General features: G+C 43.7%; 1 protein-coding gene across 1 annotated transcript; it reads right to left on the bottom strand.

Moving 5' to 3' along the window:
* Positions 1-67: 67 nt before the first annotated feature.
* LOC139542307 (inter-alpha-trypsin inhibitor heavy chain H6-like) lies at positions 68-19,960 on the bottom strand. The gene is made up of 18 exons (XM_071347569.1): positions 19,495-19,960; positions 15,232-15,267; positions 9,974-10,128; positions 7,160-7,270; positions 6,626-6,873; positions 6,230-6,399; positions 5,968-6,084; positions 5,660-5,831; positions 4,997-5,475; positions 3,542-4,769; positions 2,936-2,968; positions 2,726-2,743; positions 2,484-2,531; positions 2,342-2,365; positions 2,158-2,208; positions 1,924-2,037; positions 1,294-1,698; positions 68-1,147 (listed from the first exon to the last, which is right to left on the bottom strand). The coding sequence occupies exons 1-18, from the start codon at positions 19,615-19,617 to the stop codon at positions 888-890; spliced, it is 3,792 nt and encodes a 1,263-aa protein (XP_071203670.1). The 5' UTR covers positions 19,618-19,960; the 3' UTR covers positions 68-887.
* Positions 19,961-20,436: the final 476 nt, after the last annotated feature.

Here is a 20,436-nt window from a genome sequence, read left to right as displayed (position 1 = left end):
AGTGTCTATGTGTTTCAACAGAAGTAAATGATTTTGTGTAAAACTACTCCAATAAGACCACGATGAGTTCCATAGACAATTTTTTATACGATTTAGTCCTTTTATAACTTATACTTCACAATAAAACTGAAACAATTAAAATACAACTCTGACCTTCTGTATATAAAATTACACATTGCTAAAATCAAATGATCTATTCATATATTTGTTATAACATTGGAATTATAAATTGCCCTTATGAAGCATATGATATTTGCGAATGACAGTTTGGATTTAGCTGTATGTCAAGATCAAGCAGAATTTGTCTGCAGAAGTATAGAAACAATTATCATATCTTACTGTTGCCACGTTAACAGCAGAAGGAGAAATCTGTCCCTGTGGTTGTTTCAAAAAGACACTGGTGCAATGACCTCATCCCATCTCCTACATTATCTTTTCATGTCTGACACCTGTGAGAATTACCTCATCATTCTTTAGCTTTCTTACTGGACTCAATCTCTGTCTCTCTCTATTTCTCTCGCTCTTTTGTCTTTGTTTATCGTTGTATCTGTCTCTTCGTGTCCCTCTCTCTGTCTCTCTCCCGCTCTCTCATTTTCATAATCATGAACATGCATTCATGCACACTTTCAGAGGAGAGAGTAATAACCCACTATGTGATGTTGGTATTGAAGGCTAGCCAGCAGCACACTAGTCCCAGTGATGTGTGTCCTTGCAGAGACACTGTAGTTTCCCATTGGCCTGAGCTGCCCAGCTTTGAGGTGTTGGTAGCTAGATGAGTGGCTCGGTTCCAATCTCTATACTAGCATACCACTTAGTATGAAGCAATGTATTAGGCATGTATATTCTAAGTAGTGTGCTAATACTGGATGGACATTTGAAAAGAGTATTTACATGTTATCTACCACGTAGCTCTGGTATGGATGACCCAACAGTTTCTCCACCTGTGCCTTGGGCACGATCCAACACCTGCCCAGGTGACGTTTCCTCACTGTGTCCTTCAGGGTCTTGTCCTGTAGGGTGATGGGTACGTGTATCGCCCCCCACCTCAGCACCCCCCTGGACAGGACCCCCTCTTTACTAGGCTGGGGCGGTGTGTCACTGGGGTCCTTCACCGGCGTCACACTCATGTCCGCATGCTGGAATTGGCCTGTTGGAAAGAGAGGACAATGAGAGGGCAATCAATCACAACATATGTATAGTATTTTCCCATAGCCTTTTATACAGCAACACTTTAGGGCCAGGTGTATGTAACAAGACAAAGAAACTGGTTTAAAGACATTAAAGAGAATGTACCCAGTAGGCCTTGGGTTGAAGGAGAGAGGCCTTGTCCATCAGTGATATAGAACCCGAGGTGCGCCATCTGCAGGTAGCTGGGCTGTTTGTAGTGGTGGAACAGAACCAGGAAACAAATATCCTTCGCCAGCTCGATCCAACAGCTCTGATGGATGTCATCTGTGGTGTCCATGGATACCGCCACGCCCTGCCTTGTTACAGATCCCTGCAGATTAGTGGGTAGGGTGTCCCGTCCCTCCCCTTCCACCACCACGGCGTCCAATGAGAGTGTGATCACTATGCCACCCAGCCCGCCGTGCCCGCCCATGGCAGCGGAGATGGTTATCTTGTCAAAGTAAGTACGGGAGCGGTCCTCTACGACTTTTTTGGACGGAGCCCACATTAGATGACCGTCCACCGTGATACCTTGAGGGGAAGAGGAAGGCATGGATTAACTGTGTGTGTGCGCATGCGCGTGCGTTCCAACAGTTACAGAATGTATGTGATCCCATTTTAATATACTGTATGCCTATAAAATGTTATGGTCCTTCTAAAGTAGATTATACGGTACATTGCTTAAATTCAATGACATGCCACTAATATAAAACTACAGTTCTGGACTTTTGTTTGTAGTAGTCTGTGCTGACTAACCTCTCTCTGGGTCTTCCAGCAGTCTCAGTACGTCGTTGGCCCTGCCGTCCACCGTGAAACATAGATTCTGTTTCAGTTTGGGGAGCTGGACCATAAAATGAGGGTCTCCATCAACTAAAACAAAAAACAAACAAAAAACATTGAACATAAAGACAAAGGTGAGAAACAGATTTTACAGCTATATGTTACGTTACTGGTTATGTTATGTTACTGGTTAAAGTGTAGGCCCCTTACCAGAAGAGGAGAAGACTCTGACAGAACTCAGTCTGGAGGTGGGGCCTGGCACTGGAAGGACAACAGGTACAACTGAGACTACGTCTTATCTTTCTGAAGCACTGAAACCGACAGATCAGAGCCTACTAACATCTCTGAAGTACATTGATCTTATGACTACACAGAAAAACAATGAAATACTTACAAAGATTTGATGCTGACTCATCCCCTGAAAACACACAAATTCCGAAAGCGTGTTAAATATCTGTATCAACTGAGAAACATACAAAGTATCCCTATTGCCAACACAACTAAATAGTTATACATATTAGTCAACTGTGACTTACAGGAATCATAGTTGAGGTCGTAGTCTTGGTCGTAGGTTGCATCATAATCTAAAAGATCCAATCATATGGTCATCATTAGACACCAGACAGACACAGTTAAAAAATATCCTCTTCCTGAGTTGGTCTGAGGGGCTTTCATCAGAATCTCTATAGGAGGAAACGACAGCTTTTAAGATACAACAACATACATGCTGTTGCAATGAATTGGTTTGTCATGGCAGGGAAGTAAGAGAGGAACTCACCTTTAACTAGGTCCATATCTAAGGTAGAGACATGGAGAAAACACAGATTGACACAGTGATACACTAAAGGACTACTTCATCACTTTTTAACCTCATCCATTATCTCTGTATTCAAATACAGCATGTATCCCTTTCAATAATTATATTTCAGGACATTTGTGCAACAGAGCTAAAACAGAACGATGAAATCTTCTGGTATGGTTGATTCACCTTTTCTATGGATCTGGATGGAAGTGGAGACATCTGGTGGAAAGAAGAGGAACATGTCACAATTCAGCCAGAAATGGTGGATTGATAGTGCCAGTGCTGCATTTGATTGTACTAATATTTCTCTGATAGACAGGTACAAGATATGAACTGTAAGTTCAATACCTGATGCAACACAATTAATATAATATGCAATAATGTTATTTAATTAAAAATGTATCCTTAAGACGAGTATTATGCAACTTTACTTTGTAGTAGTTGAAGTTCCAAGTGAGATAGACAGAGAGCGAGAAACTAATCTCATAAATGGTATCGTAGCATCTGTCAACAGACGGTGGGACGCAATGACTAACAAGGAATATTGTTCTGGTGGGCTGGTTTTTGTAATTGATGATTTGGATAAATCACGATATCACAGTGGCTCACATCTTTAACATTTTGGAAGAGGAGGGGACATTTGGCCCCTAGACTTGCAGAGAGAGAGAGGGATGGAGCTACCGCCCTACTTCCGCTCTTTTCTAAAACATCTGCCCTCAGAATTTAATCGAGCACCTGACACAATTACGTGAGATTTTAGTTCTGGGTTTCCAAGATTAGTGGAATACCAACCCAATAGTCCTGCAGCCTCCCACAGTTTAGGCCCATCTGTGATGCCTGGCATGGGGGCAAATGTGGCAGAGATAAAGGTGGCAATCTGGTCCACGTCTGAGACTGGGTCTGTGTTACTGCCCTGTGGAGCTGGAGTAGGGGAGACGGACAGAACACTGTACAGGAATGTGGTGACCTGAGGTGGATGGGTATCAGTGGCAGACATGGTGGCATTCTCTGAAGAGGAGGAGGAGAGGGATATTCTAACTGGAGGGAGGACTGTTCTAACAGAGATGGGATGGGGCGTGACAGGTTTCCAAGGCTGTAGAGCAGGGGTTGGATCGGTTCTGACTGAGGTGGTGGTGGTAGTGGAGGTGGTGGTTTTCACAGTTGTATGAACTGTAGTCTTAACTGTGGTGGGTGATGTGGTAGGGACTGTCTTTACTATGTTGGGTGGAGGGGTGGTTGTGGTTTTCCCAGGTGCAGGAGCGGCAGCTGTTTTGAGCGAGTTGGCCAGGGGGGTAGAGAATATCCTGGTGGGAGGGGCAGGGGCAGTTTTAGGAGAGCTGGGAGGAGGGGTGGGGGGTTTTCCTGAGAGAGGGGCATGGACGGTTTTGTCGGCACTGGGGCTGGGGGTGCTAGTCTTAGTGGTTTTCTTGGGGGATGGTGGAGCCACTGTTTTTGCTGGGCTGGGTGGGGTGGAGGCCTTTCTGGGTTGAGGTGGAGGTTGGGGAGGTGGATGCTTGGGGACAAGAGGGTCTGGCTTAGCTTCGTTACTCCTGGGCTTTTTCACAGGGATGGGGGAGGCTATTTCGGTGGCAGTAGTGTGGGCAACTGTGGTTGTTGTAGTAGCTCTATTAGTGGTGTTGGTGTTGGTGGTGGTGGGCTTGGTGGTGGTTGTGGTGGCGGGTTGAGCTGTCGTAGTTGACGCTGTGGTAGGAATTTCATCTGCATCAGGCTTGACTACAACAAGGGAAGTAACAGGCGTGACAAAGTTGAACTTGAGGGAGAGGTTGGTTGCCTTCTCGCCCAGCAGTTTCTGCATGGCCAGGTCGGTGCTGTTCAGTTTGGCCAGCAGCAGCTCTTTGATAGTGAAGTAAGCCCAGAGACGACGTACGAAGCTGGAGATCCCACCCATGCCCCCAGGGCAGTCCATGGAGGAGGCTGTCCCATTCTCCTCTCCTTTAGACACCAACACGTCATTCTCGACCTTCACTTTCTGCTTTGAGTCACTGGCCGTCAGAGACACCTAAGAAGAGAATAGAAGAGAAGAAAGGAGAGGAGAAGGGAAGAGAAGAGAAAGGAAGAGAAGAGAGGAGAGGAGAAGGGAAGAGAAATGAAGAGAAGAGAAGGGCATAGAGAAGAGAAGCAAAGAAAGCAAAAACTTTATCAATATCAATATTTCCCCAAAAATGAAATGTTCCATTAGACCCATGGTAAAAACAATGGACAATTACAAAATTATGTGATACCAACCTTCAGATTCCTGACCCCTGGCTTGACCTTCCCAGTGACCACCAGCTCTGAGCCCTGGAAGTAGTTAGGGAAGAAGGAGCGGGTGATGTCGAAGGCCTGGTCGTCCAAGTAGGTCAGCTGGATGTCTGACAGTAGCGGGCTGGCTACCTCATCGTAGAATCCCTTCAACTGGAGTGCGGCGTCTGTGTCCTCGTACACCATCCTCGCCATGCCACGGTTGTCCAGTGCCAGGCGCCGCAGCAAGGGGAAGTCGGCGTCGTCTCCGAAGGCCAGGCCAAACAGAGAGGCGGAGCCCAGAGCGCTCTTAGCGTTGCTAAGGATAGAGTCACCGGACGTCACGCCAATGGTAGCTTCACCGTCCGTCAAGAAGATGACCAGAGGGACACGGCGGAAGCCACCGGAAGAGGACGAGGAGGGGGAAGAGGCGGAGGGGTTGACCAGTTGGGCGGCTGAGAGGAGGGCCGCGTTGATGTTGGTCCCTGGAGGAGGAGAGAGGGACGGTGGCGTGGAGAAGAGAGGGAGATGTGGAGGAGGTGGAAGAAATGGAGGAGAGAGGATGCAGAAGAGGAGACAGAAGATGGAATACAGACAGTGTTTTAGCGGTCTTGTCAGGTTGCTGCAGATATAATGCAATTCAAGCACATCAGAATCAATCCCACTCACATCCCTCAGCGATGATCCTCTTGACAAATTCCTTAGCGTCTCGTACGTTATTCCGCGTGGCCCTCACTGTGCGACCCTTCTTCCAGGTGAGGACCTTGTCTGAGAAGGTGATGATGTTGAAGTGGTCCCCTTCACGAAGGTCTCCCAGGATAGTGGACATTGCCTGCTTTGTCTGGTCCACACCAATACAGAGCGAGAAGAGAAATGATCATTTTATTGATATAATGTAGTGTCAATGTTGTCATTCTTGTCTAAATGAATGAGGTGTAGCTGGATGCAATGTGAGAGGGGTAAAACATCTACTGTACCTGTTTGATCTTGGTGCCAATCATGGAGCCACTGACATCAATGACAAAGATGACATCCTTGGGGACCACAGGAAGCCCCCGAGGTGCAAAGTAGTGGGCAAAGTATCCATCAAACACCTGAGACAGGCCAACAGAAGAGAATAATCCCTCATTGGATTAGATTATTGCCTCGCTAGATACCGTCTTTGTACAGTATTTGTTGTGTAAGAGTTTGGGCCTACACAGTGTGTAGTGCTTGTGTATGTGTGTTGCGTGTGCTGACCTGGATGTCTCCCATGAGGTCACTGAGCTCTACATCGTACTGGATGATGTAGTCAGCGTTGAGTCCCTTAGAGGAGACACTGCTCTGCTGCTGCAGGCTGGGGTTGTAATGAACACGGGCACAACAAGGGTTCTGCTGGATCTGAGTGGAGGCTGGGGCTTCTGTCTCACCTGGATGGGAGAAGAAGACCAGAGAACACCCTGTCATTGTGCATGTTTGAGGTATACTACATGTACGTTGCATTCTACTATACAATAACTACTCATTACTGTGATTCAGATTAGTGATTATGCAACTTGCCTTGTTCAAACTGATCCCCTCAAACATGCTGCTTGTATCAACACTAGCACTACTACTTTGACAATAAACAATAACTGCTGCCTTTTCCTATGTTACCTGTGACAGTGTTGGAGAGCCGTCGGCTAGACTTCAGCGGGAGGACCTTGATGAAGCTGAGTCCTGTCCTCTCTGCTATGCTGACATCCAGGGTGAGATTAGTGACCAGTCCTCCAGGCCTCAGGCCCAGGATCAGTTCATAGCGACCCAACCTGCGAGGCAGCAGCTCCTCGTAGGACAGCAAGAAGGAAATCCGGCTTCCAGAGGGAACACTCACCGCCATGCGGAACTTCTCGATCTCCCGCTCCCTGAGATGAAGACACAGTGAGAGAGAGGTATTGGAGTGGTGGCGGTGGTAACTGGTGAAAGAATGACTTGGAAAACCGTGGTGAAATGGAAAGAATTTGAAGCAGGCAAGTACAACTGATCTGAGTAGAAGTGCTAAAAGATTTAAATTGGTGTGTGGTGGGTGACGGGTGTCCATACGTCTAGAATACAGATGTGTTGTTGTACTTTTCCCACATAAAACAAAGAAATCCGAATAAAACACATATCAAAGAGTGATTGTGGTATGAAATATTTTTTCAGACTAACTTGGTGGCAACGAGTCCAGCTGTTTTTCCTTGCTTCTTGGCTGCGTCATAGATCTTCCTGGCGGCACTCCTCTCCTTCACCTGGGCGATGTGCACTTTGCCATTGGAGGTGCTGGGGGCAGAGGAAAGAATGAGGTAACACGTGTAACTCGCAATGGTCAGACTATGTTAAGAAACATGCATTGGTCTCATGGATGGAAAATATCTAGGTTTATTTGCGGTAACAAACTTTCCTTGACTGCAACTATTTACACTATTAGTCACACGTTACAAGGCAATAACATACTTCACAGCATTTGTGTTAGACTCAGATGGAGGACAAACATGTATCATGCTGGTTTACAGATTAAGTTCAAAACAAGCTAGAGAGGAAAGGTAGAGTGAAGCGAAGGCTGAGAGGAGGGAGTCATTTCCCTCTGAAAATATGAGCTCTCTGAGCTCTGGTCCATGATTTGGTTGGGAAATGGTTCGGTGTAGGTTCTGCGGAGGCCATGAAAGGTCCTCAGGATGTTACAATATCTCTTTTCAGTAATTATGTTTGCATCCCAAATGACACCCTATTCCATATAGTAGACTACTTCTGACCTGACCCTGATGTGTTTGGATTTGAGACGCACCCATGATAACTGAAAAATAACACTCTGAAACCCCCTCCATGGCCCCTGGAGAACCTACTCTATACCCAACCGTTCCCCAACCATTTCCCAACCAAACTGGACCAGAGCTCACACACCCTAATCCAAACCATACAGTTCCTAAATTCTCACCGCCTTTCTGTCATCATGTGATGAAGTGCTAAAATAAGGTCATGTCCTTTGAAAAAATATACTTAAATAAAAACCAACAGGGACCAACCAAAATAAATCTCCAGCCTTGAAGCAGGTCTTGTTCCGGACACAAAGCAGAAGGAAATGGTGGGTTTAGCAGGGTGGAAAATATGTGTGGCTGAGAGGGAGTGGGAACTGGGAACGGCTGCACATGAGTGACCTACACACAGAACACAAGGCCCCTCAGTCCCACGTTGTGAAACGCCACTGAACTAAAGAAACACAGTCACCACAGCTATTTTCCTTCTGGGTTAATTGGTGAAGTGTTGTGTGTGTGTGTTCCAGCTAGCACATAACGTTCTGAAAACCAAATGTTTCTTAGAGCTTGGTGAGAGCGTGGTTGTCCTATGCTAATGATCCAGATACTCAACTAGTCTAAAGAAGGTCAGTTGTATTGCTTCTTTAAATCAGGACAACAGTTTTCAGCTGTGCTAACATAATTGCAAAACGGTTTTCTACTGTTCTATTAGCCTTTTAAAATGATCAACTTGGATTAGCTAACACAACGTGCCATTGGAACACAGGAGTGAGGGTTGCTGATAATGGGCCTCTGTACGCCTATGTAGATATTCCATAAAAAATCTGCCGTTTCCAGCTACAATAGTCATTTACAACATTAACAATGTCTACACTGTATTTCTGATCAAACCCAAACCCTAAGTGACCTCAAACTTTTGAACGGTAGTGTACATTCCCATAACTTCCAATGAATGTGCTAGCTGTGTGTGTGTGTGTGTGTGTGTGTGTGTGTGTGTGTGTGTGTGTGTGTGTGTGTGTGTGTGTGTGTGTGTGTGTGTGTGTGTGTGTGTGTGTGTGTGTGTGTGTGCTCGTACGTGTGACAGAGAAAGATGTGTGATATTATATGCATGCATCAGAGAGTTAGTCCGCATGTAAAACTGTCTATTTTCTAGAGTTTACATCCCCCATTTGACGACATGTAAATGGATATGTGTGTGGCGTGTGTTGGCTATGTGTGTCAGTATGTGTTTGCATGTGTGTGCGTGCAGGTTTGCGTAGCATGTGTACCTTGGCTTGTTTATATGTACCTTGGTAAACTTCGCAGGCGAGAGAGGGGGGGGTGGGGGAACAGGGCATGCTTCTGTCATTTTCTCTACTAACTTTTTGACATATTTACAAAGCATGGTATTCATCTGCTTTTAAGATCCCCCAGACTCCTCCCTCTTCTGACCCAAACCCAACCCCAGGCTCCTCGTTGGGTCTTTAATGTTGACTTATTTATCTTGTTTATATTTAGCATTTTTTAAAGGAGAGTGGCAGAGTGGTTTCCAGCCTTCTTAGTAATCAAATGATGTGTCTCCTCTCCACACCGAACGGAATGTCAGTTCCTGACATAATTCCTCTGAAGTTTATATTTTGGGGAGTTTGTCCGGAAACCGCAGACCTGACTGGCATTTGGGATTTATTTTGTTTATTTACAACCAAGCTTTACGCTCCTTTTTTATTTTTATACTTATCTTATACTTTATCCCCCTTCACAGCCAAAAATACATGTATTTCTGATCCTGAAGAATATTAGCCCAAGTGCCATTCTGTTTGTGCTATTATGCCAACTCCTTGTCACTCATCGTCAAGCAGCAAGAGTTGGCAAGAGAGAAGAAACATACTGGCACCCAGGATAGAGGGATTACATCATTCCAAGGGAAGGAACAATTAATTTGATTATTGGCCCACTACCTGAGATGAAGTGACTAAGAGAAAAATAGAAGTGAGAGAGAGAGAGAGAGAGAGAGAGAGAGAGAGAGAGAGAGAGAGAGAGAGAGAGAGAGAGAGAGAGAGAGAGAGAGAGAGAGAGAGAGAGAGAGAGAGAGAGAGAGAGAGAGAGAGAGAGAACTGGCTGGCTGGTTCTCACTCATAGCCTCTCCTGCTGCATGTGAGCTTGCGTGAGTGAGGGGTACAAAAAACAGCATTTCCTCCTCTTGGGATAATAAAGTAAACTTCACTTGACTTAAAGTGTGTGACTGACTCACATTGTGAAGTTGGAGATGAATGCTGCTGAGGGCAGATCCACCTCAAAGGCTGCCTCCTTGGTGACAGCTAGCTGGTTCCACACAGAGCTCTGGATGGTGGTGTGGGAGTAGCGAGACATGACAGAACACCTCACATGGTAGTCTGTCACCTTCAGCTGGGAACAGATTAATCCAGCAAACAGTCAGCAAAGAACATACACATTTTATCTGATGAAATCATTATATAGCTACCCAAGTACAAAGCCAATAGCGACCTCATCAAGAGCTTTGGACCTCTTGGTGTAATTGCTAAGGTGTTTGACTGACAGTTGCAGAGACACAGGTTTGAGTACTGATGGAGCTCTTTTGTAAATGAAAATCCAAGTATTACTAGGCTTTTTTTTAACCAGGCTTCAGTGCCTTGACAAGTTTAGACAAATGTTACAAAGCCACACTCTGCAAGATATCCCTCCCACCCCGTTGTTTACTTGGCTAATTCTGGGCCCTGCTGGGACCAATCTGGTCAGCTGGGCCACATTACTGCCAGGTCGGTACACAGACAGACCTGAGCTACTGAGAGACAAACAGACCTGTTCCTCGATACTTACCGGTATCAAAGACAATGGACAAGCTTTCTGATACACCGAAGACCGATTGCTTGATGATCTACATTCTATCATTAGCAACATTCAAAGCATGATTTCCTCATAACCTAATACTGGCATGTTTGATCATCATGTTCCTATCAAGATGTCATCAATGATGTCATTAAAGTCCCAGGATTGACTTATTTCAAAGGGCTTAATGTGAAGCGTTTCTTGTACTGCTAGTAAAACAATGTAGTCTTGTCTTCTCCCTTATGGGCATACAACTAGCAAAAATGAATCTCTAGCACACGTGGAGGTTAATGTCAAATCAAATCAAATTGTATTAGTCACATGTGCCGAATACAACAGGTGTAGACCTTACAGTGAAATGCTTACATATGAGCCCCTAACCAACAATGCAGTTAAAAAAATACAGAGAAGAATAAGAAATAAAAGTAACAAGTAATTAAAGAGCAGCAGTAAAATAACAATAGCAAGACTATATACACGGGGGTACCGGAGTCAGTGTGCGGGGGCACCGGTTAGTTTAGATAAAATGTACATGTAGGTAGAGTTATTAAAGTCACAATGCATAGATGATAACAACAGAGAGTAGCAGCGGTGTAAAAGAGGGTTGAGTGGGGGGGCAATGCAAATAGTCTGGGTAGCCATTTGATTAGATGTCCAGGAGTCTTATGGCTTGGGGGTAGAAGCTGTTTAGAAGCCTCTTGGACCTAGACTTGGCTCTCCGGTACCGCTTGACGTGCGGTAGCAGAGAGAACTAAGGCGTTCCTCTGACACCAGGCGTTCCTCTGACACCGCCTGGAGGAGAGGTCCTGGATGGAAGGAAGCTTGGCTCCAGTGATATACTGGGCCGTTCGCACTACCCCCTGTAGTGCCTTGCGGTCGGAGGCCGAGCAGTTGCCATACCAGGCAGTGATGCAACCAGTCAGGATGTTCTCGATGGTGCAGCTGTAGAACCTTTTGAGGATCTGAGGACCCATGCCAAATCTTTTCAGTCTCCTGAGGGGGAATAGGTTTTGTCATACCCTCTTCACGACTGTCTTGGTGTGCTTGGACCATGTTAGTTTGTTGGTGATGCGGTCACCAAGGAACTTGAAGCTCTCAACCTGCTCCACTGCAGCCCCGTCGATGAGAATGGGGGTGTGCTTGGTCCTATTTTTCCTGTAGTCCACAATCATCTCCTTTGTCTTGATCACGTTGAGGGAGAGGTTGTTGTCCTGGCACCACACGGCCAGGTCTCTGACCTCCTCCCTATAGGCTGTCTCGATGTTGTCGTTGATCAGGCCTACCACCGTTGTGTCATCGGCAAACTTAATTATGGTGTTGGAGTCATGCCTGGCCGTGCAGTCATGAGCGAACAGGGAGTACAGGAGGGGACTGAGCACGTACCCCTGAGGGGCCCCTGTGTTGAGGATCAGTGAGGCGTATGTGTTGTTACCTCCGTTACCACCTGGGGGCAGCCTGTCAGGAAGTCCAGGATCCAGTTGCAAAGTCAGATGTTTAGTCCCAAGGTCCTTAGCTTATTGATGAGCTTTGAGGGCACTATGGTGTTGAACGCCAAGCTGTAGTCAATGAATAGCATTCTCACATAGGTGTTCCTTTTGTCCAGGTGGGTAAGGGCAGTGTTGAGTGCAATAGAGATTGCATCATCTGTGGATCTGTTGGGGCGGTATGCAAATTGGAGTGGGTCTATGGATTCTGGGATAATGGTGTTGATGTGAGCCATGACCAGCCTTTCAAAGCACTTCATGGCTACAGATGTGAGTGCTATGGGTCGTTAGTCATTTAGGCAGGTTACCTTAGTGTTCTTGGGCACAGGCACCATGGTGGTTCTGCTTAAAACATGTTGGTATTACAGACACAGTCAGGGAGAGGTTGAAAATGTCAGTGAAGATACTTACCAGTTGGTCAGCGCATGCTCGCAGTACACGTCCTGGTAATCCGTCTGGCCCTGCGGACTTGTGAATGTTGACCTGTTCAAAGGTCTTACTCACATCGGCTGCGGAGAGCGTAATCACACAGTCTTCCAGAACAGCTGGTGCTCTCATACATATTTCAGTGTTATTTGCCTCGAAGTGAGCATAGAAGTACAGTTGAAGTCGGAAGTTTACATACACTTAGGTTGGAGTCATTAAAACATGTTTTTCAACCACTCCACAAATTTATTTTTAACAAACTATAGTTTTGGCATTTCGGTTAGGACATATACTTTGTGCATGACACAAGTAATTTTTCCAACAATTGTTTACAGACAGATTATTTCACTTATAATTCACTGTATCACAATTTCAGTGGGTCAGAAGTTTACATACAGTAAGTTGACTGTGCCTTTAAACAGCATGGAAAATTCCAGAAAATTATGTAATGGCTTTAGAAGCGTTTGATAGGCTAATTGACATCATTTGAGTCACTTGGAGGTGTACCTGTGCCTCTTCGCTTGACATCATGGGAAAATCAAAAGAAATCAGCCAAGACCTCCGAAAAAACATTGTAGACCTCCACAAGTCTGGTTCATCCTTGGGAATTTCCAAATGCCTGAAGGTACCACGTTCATCTGTACAAATAATAGTATGCAAGTATAAACACCATGGGACCACGCAGCTGTCATACCGCTCAGGAAGGAGACGCACGCGTTCTGTCTCCTAGAGATGAACGTACTTTGGTCCGAAAACTGCAAATCAATCCTAAAACAACAGCAAAGGACCTTGTGAAGATGCTGGAGGAAACAGGTACAAAAGTATCTATATCCACAGTAAAACGAGTCCTATATCGACATAACCTGAAAGGCCGCTCAGCAAGGAAGAAGCCACTGCTCCAAAACCACCATAAAAAGCCAGACTACGGTTTGCAACTGCAAATGGGGACAAAGATCGTACTTTTTGGAGAAATGTCCTCTGGTCTGATGAAACAAAAATAGAACTGTTTGGCCATAATGACCATAGTTATGTTTGGAGGAAAAAGGGGGAGGCTTGCAAGCCAAAGAACACCCTCCCAACCGTGAAGCACGTGGGTGGCAGCATCATGTTGTGGGGGTGCTTTGCTGCAGGAGAGACTGGTGCACTTCACAAAATTGATGGCATCATGAGGTAGGAAGATTATGTGGATATATTGAAGCAACATCTCAAGACATCAGCCAGGAAGTTAAAGCTTGGTCGCAAATGGGTTCTCCAAATGGACAATGACCCCAAGCATACTTCCAAAGTTGTGGCAAAATGGCTTAAGGACAACAAAGTCAAGGTATTGGAATGGCCATCACAAAGCCCTGACCTCAATCCTATAGAAAATGTGTGGGCAGAACTGAAAAAGCGTGTGCGAGCAAGGAGCCCTACAAACCTGACTCAGTTGCACTCTGTCAAGTGGAATGGGTCAAAATTCACCCAACTTATTATGGGAAGCTTGTGGAAGGCTACCCGAAACATTTGACCCAAGTTAAACAATTTAAAGGCAATGCTACCAAATACTAATTGAGTGTATGTAAACTTCTGATCCACTGGGAATGTGATGAAAGAAATAAAAGCTGAAATAAATCATTCTCTCTACTATTATTCTGACATTTCACATTCTTAAAATAAAGTGGTGATCCTAACTGATCTAAGACAGGGAATTTTTACTATGATTAAATGTCAGGAATTGTGAAAAACTGAGTTTAAATGTATTTGGTTAAGGTGTATGTAAACTTCCATCTTCAACTGTAGTTTAGCTCATCTGGTAGGCTCGTGTCACTGGGCAGCTCTCGGCTGTGCTTCCCTTAGTAGTCTGTAATGGTTTGCAAGCCCTGCCACATCCGACGAGCGTCAGATCCGGTGTAGTACAATTCGATCTTAGTCCTGTATTGACGCTTTGCCTGTATGATGGTTCGTCGGAGGGTATAGTGGGATTTCTTATAAGCTTCCGGGTTGGTGTCCCGCTCCTTGAAAGTGGCAGCTCTAGCCTTTAGCTTAGTGCAGATGTTGCCTGTAATCCATGGCTTCTGGTTGGGGTATGTACATACGGTCTCTGTGGGGACGATGTCATCGATGCACTTATTGATGAAGTCAATGACTGATATGGTGTACTCCTCAATGCCATCAGAGGAATCCCAGAACATATTCCAGTCTGTGCTAGCAAAACAGTCCTGTAGCTTCGCATCTGCTTCATCTGACCACTTTTTTATTGATCTAGTCACTGGTGCTTCCTGCTTTAATTTTTGCTTGTAAGGAGGAATCAGCAGGATAGAATTATGGTCAGATTTGCCAAATGGAGTGCGAGGGAGAGCTTTGTATGTGTCTCTGTGGGTGGAGTAAAGGTGGTCCAGAGTTTTTTTCCCTATTGTTGCACATTTAAAATGCTGATAGAAATTTGGTAAAACGGATTTAAGTCTCCCTACATTAAAGTCCCCGGGTACTCGGAGTGCCAGCTCTGGGTGAGCCTTTTCTTGTTTGCTTATGGCGGAATACAGCTCATTCAATTCTGTCTTAGTGCCAGCCTCCGTCTGCTGCGGAATAGTGACTGCCACACATATTGATATGATTTAGAAGGGGATCAATGTTCAGTGAATGCTATCCAATATTATCACAGCCCGTCTACACAGGCAGTTGTTGCGCGTGTGCGAAGCCGTACCAGTAAGATATCTTACTGGTTCCGGTAATGATACATTCCACTGGGACATTCAATGTAGCTCATACTCACCAACGGTTTTGCTGGTTTGCTCTGGCGTCTCACTCTCTGGGGAGAAAAACAATACAGAGAAAGTTAATAAAAGTGTAATGAATCCTAACTATAGGGTTGAGCACAGCAGAGCTATAGGTTTTGAGCGCAGCAGAGCTATAGGGGTTGAGCACAGCAGAGCTATAGGGTTTGAGCGCAGCAGAGCTATAGGGGTTGAGCACAGCAGAGCTATAGGGTTTGAGCGCAGCAGAGCTATAGGGGTTGAGCACAGCAGAACTATAGGGTTTGAGCGCAGCAGAGCTATAGGGTTTGAGCGCAGCAGAGTTACGAGGTTTGAGCGCAGCAGAGCTATAGGGTTTGAGCGCAGCAGAGCTATAGGGTTTGAGCGCAGCAGAGCTATAGGATTTGAGCGCAGCAGAGCTATAGGGTTTGAGTGCAGCAGAGCTATAGGATTTGAGCGCAGCAGAGCTATAGGGTTTGAGCGCAGCAGAGCTATAGGGTTTGAGCGCAGCAGAGCTATAGGGTTTGAGCGCAGCAGAGCTATAGGGTGTGAGCGCAGCAGAGTTTACGGGGTTTGAGTGTAGCATAGCTATAGGGTTTGAGCGCAGCAGAGCAGAATACAAGGTTGTAGTTTGTTATGTACACACCAGGGCCCTGACAGTAAAATATTGCTGGACTCCTGTAGTTTGGAAACATTTAATTAAAACAAGCTGAGGCCTTCTGAACATTGTGCAAAGCTTAAAAGCTTAAAGGTCCAATGCAGCTGTTTTTATCTCAATATCAAATAATTTCTGAGTAACAATTAGGTACCTTACTGTGATCGTTTTAAATTAAAATAGTCAAAAATAAACGAAAATAGCATCTTAGCAAAGAGCAATTTCTCAAGCAAGAATTTTGCTAGGACTACCTGGGAGTGGTCTGAGTGTGGAGGGAAAAACTGAAAACTAGCTGTTATTGGCAGAGAGGTTTGGAACTCTCTTTCTTATTGGTTTATTAACTAATTTACCACCTGGTGATGTCACCAGGCAGGCTAAAACTCCATCCCACCAAAACAGGCTGAAATTTTAGGCGGTCTTTTCAAACAGCTCTTACACAAAGATGGCATCATAATTTTTACAATTTGACAGTATTATTCCAACCTCATAGTGTGGGAATATATATAAAACACAGGTAATTGACGTTGTTGACTGCACTGGGCCTTTAATAGATTGATAACAGCTTTATAGCAGTGATTTAAGACCATACAGTTGCCCTAAAGCCATTGTAGAGGGTTGAAAAGTATTGCGTTAAAGTAGATTTAGGGTATATTGTTCATTCAAAGACTTTCAACCCGCCACACCATTATTATGTAATTTAACCTTCCACCATTGTGTGTACCCACATTTGTACTACTGTATTCTGGAAAGATTATGATTTAAAATGTAGTACATTTAGGTCATTATCTAATATAAGAAATTGTATTTAAGAGGACAACTTGTCTTGGAAAAGTAAGAAAATACTACTGTAGTTAGTTTATAAAATCCCCTCCTTTTAAATTCATCTCCAGGATCTATGTGTGGGGTTGGGTCAATATTTCTGTGTCAAAATAGGCTGAATCAAAGCTATTCATGAATGAAGGGGGGACTGGAAATAAATGCTGTCACTGTACACAGAGGGATAGTGAGGTGCACAGTGCAGAGTGCACAGGCTCGGTTTCAAATGTTCCTTTTGCTCACAAATCCCTGCTGTGTCAATCCATTATCACATATCCTGGAGATACAACACAAACAAATAACATTAGAGGGTGACTGCACTTCCTGATTTGGCCTCATTTTGAAGATTGCCCATTAAGAAATGCAAGCGGCCATGACTAAAGCCAAAATGAGAGTTATCTTGGGGCTGTGGTTTGATGTGTTTGTGTTATGTTCACATATCGTACCCTGGCAGGTACTGTTGTTTGTCCCTCCTGAGTCACCGTAGCAACAACATAGCCACTTCCTCAAAATAGTCACTTCCTTAAAATAGCCAGAATAAAAAAATCTGTAATTCATTTGAATGTTTTTGCCAAGGTGGTTTTAGTCATGCAATTTTACATCTACTGTAGCTAAGGTATTTGGTGCAGTATTTCTCAAGTAAAAAAATGTGCATGAAAAACTAGTCAGTGCACTGCATACAGTTGAGTCGGGAAAGTCTGGCTGCTCTAGCAATCACTGTCACAAAGCCACACCAGCCCCACTCGAGTTAGTTCAGAGCGAGAAAGTGTAGGCTATATAGAAATAATTACTTTAAAATTGAAAAATCATTCAATTAAATAATAAGGATTTGTAAAATCAAAGGTGTAGATTTCATCTCACAAAGGGAGAAATTTCAGTGCCCACAAAAACTGCATTTGAATTCAATATTCTTCCTTCTGTTTTCCTCTATGAAGTGCAGGACACGTTAAAAGGGAGTGTGACAAAATGTTTTATTTGGCCCCCATAAGAATATAGTTTGATAGCCTTGTCATAACCCTTCTAAGGATAGCTTTTCCACTTCCTATTTAATCTTGTGACTGACTGGGTTTGAACCCGGATCTCCTGCATGTCACAAGACTATTAGTCTACTTAGCTAAAGCCCATAGGGATGAGTTCAGGAAGCTAACACAAGTCTTCAAGTCTCCAGCAAGGTTACTCATCAAAAAAGCGTGGACCTCGGTTACATTTCACCCCCTTTTGACTCACATTCACTCCTTGAAGGAGTGATCTCCTTTACCCAGAATCGCCCAGAATGCACTGCGCGGCCCATTGACGACACTGTAATGGAAAACTGTAATGTATACGGTAATTGTAGGTATTATCAACAGTAAAAAACTCTGAAACGTTTTACTGCAGCATACTGTAAATTATGGTCATTGTGGGAAAATTGCTGTATTTCGAATGGTACTGTAATTCGACCCCACAGGTTGTAGTACCATACCGTATCTTGGGAGCGCCAAAAACCTTTTCACCATTAGTGGGTGCATGGCATTGTTGTTTCTGGATCATTAACATATTTTGAGGCGTGCCTTGTAAGAGGCTATATTTGTTGCACCCGTAAGTGAAAGCCTGGACTTGAACCCAAAATCTCTAGTGGCACAGCTAGCACTGTGATGCAGTGCCTTGGATCACTGCGCCACTTGGGAGCCCAGAGGCAGCTAGTCTTAAACCTAAATGGTTCAGCATTTTGCCATGTCCCTTTGGTCTGTTTTTCCTGTAGTTGCTGCCAGTTTGGAATCCTTTGTTAAGGCCTCTAGAAGTGAAAGTGATATAAAACCCTAAATATGAATTAATACTGTAATGTGTAAACACTTTACCTAGCAGCCAACCTGCTTGCACCAATCCCTTGTAATTACAGTTACATACTGTAAAATACAAACTCTACCCTGAATTAATATCATCCATTCAAAACTATGGTAGCATTGACTTTGTATCAGTATAATACAGTCAATTTTACGGTATTGTACTGTATGTCAGTACACAGTACATGCTTTGATACCATATTACAGAATGTATACTGTAATATTAAATATGTATTTTTACTTGCCACCGAGCTGCCTGTAAATTACTGTCAAATTCATGGTAAACCCTTAACAGTGGACCCATGGGTAACGTATAATGGGAGTAAATACGATTCCAATTGAGTTTCCCCATATAAAGTTGTAATCCATACCCAACCCTCCAGTAAATCATAAGGGATTTACAAAATTCCGTTTTGGATGAGACTGACTTTATGATCAAAAGTATGCTATTTGCACTTTGTAGTGAATTTTGACTCTAGGCTATTAATCTTTCTGACTCATACCGATGCCACATAAACCGATTAAAACCAGAGAAGTTGGTTCGAAGCGGCAGTTGACCTTTATTAAAAAGAGAGGAACACCTTTCAATGTTCAGAGGTTCATTCTGAAGCGAATTTTTTTTCTAGATTTTATTTGGTAATTGAAACTTTATTTTTAATTTATGTAAATATAGGCTTTACTGTATAGTGTAGGCTATATCATGTGTTTGTTTCCAATGCATAATTGTATTCACATCTGCCATCCATCCTATAGTAACGTGCAGTCCTGTACGTCTTCTATATAGTTTACCCCTCACTTGAGTGCAACAAATACATATTGCGTGCAAAAATGAATGTAGCCTTGTATGAGGAATACACGTTTCGTTGAACAGGGATCAATAATATGATTTTTTTTTAAACATGATTTTGTGAGGCTGTCATGAGTATGTTTTATTTTTCCAAGAGTTTCCAATATTACTCGTCCCAATAGGAAGATAAAATCATTCGCACCTGTAAAGGTATTTCTTTTGCTCCCGGGCGTGCTCCGTATTCCTCTGAACATCCCCTCTGCACTGAGATTACGAAGAAAAATAAAATACACAGGATTTTTAAATCCACTTTCCCCATGTTCATTATACGTTTTAGTCTCCCGAGATGAAAAACGTTATGTTGCCAGTGGTCTCAGGTTGCCAGTCAGTGAGAGAGATCCAGTGTAGGTACGCAGGACGAGGTAGGTCAAACTTCACATTTTACAAGTTATTTTTCAAGAGGCAGTCGACTCGTTCGTCCCCTCCCCTTAATTTTAATAGTTTTGAAACCACGTATATAATAACAGAAAATAAATCGTTTAATTATAATTTATATCTGATAGACAGATAATCAGATGAAACATTAAAAGAATATCAGTGTGCGCAAAAAATGCAGGAGTTGTGTCCCTTTGAGTTCAATAGGGTATCCCTCCTTACATACTGGAAATTTCGCGGACTGTTGCCATCGGTTAGTGAGCAGGATGAGAAATGACGAATTATTGACCAATGAATGTCGACAATTTGAAAGAAAAACATCCAATCTCTCTTTGCTATCGCCCCTTTCTCAATTCCAAAATGGGACCGTATAATATATAGGATATCCCACCCTGACATACAAATGAGACATATTAGAAAAACAACTCTTTACCATTTGACTGAATTATATTCCAACATAGGCTATCCCACTCGTTCTTGAATAGTCAGAATGTAAAAGCTCAATTGTGACCCTATACATTAAAGCTTCAATTATCTGCAAAACAGATCTCTAAAATTGGTTATGCAATTTATTTTAATTTGACTATTTCACCAATCTAGTTCCAGTCATTCTGTTTAATAAGCTCTTTGTCTAACAATTGTGCTATTTTATACGTTTGTCACAAATATACTTATTGTCAACATGTTGACGCAAAAATATGCGATCAGT

Source organism: Salvelinus alpinus, chromosome 17 (genome assembly GCF_045679555.1).
Source record: "Salvelinus alpinus chromosome 17, SLU_Salpinus.1, whole genome shotgun sequence".
Taxonomy (NCBI): domain Eukaryota; kingdom Metazoa; phylum Chordata; class Actinopteri; order Salmoniformes; family Salmonidae; genus Salvelinus; species Salvelinus alpinus.
The sequence above is the reverse complement of the archived record's forward strand: the minus strand, read 5'-3'. Positions and strand labels throughout refer to the sequence as shown.

Excerpts from the sequence above, each read along its gene's own strand:
- LOC139542307 (XM_071347569.1), bottom strand. The coding sequence starts at position 19,617 with ATGAACATGGGGAAAGTGGATTTAAAAATCCTGTGTATTTTATTTTTC. Across the intron at positions 6,085-6,229 it reads ACCTCATGGGAGACATCCAG|GTGTTTGATGGATACTTTGC; the intron begins GTCAGCACACGC and ends GGCCTGTCTCAG. Across the intron at positions 5,832-5,967 it reads TTGGCACCAAGATCAAACAG|ACAAAGCAGGCAATGTCCAC; the intron begins GTACAGTAGATG and ends GGTGTGGACCAG.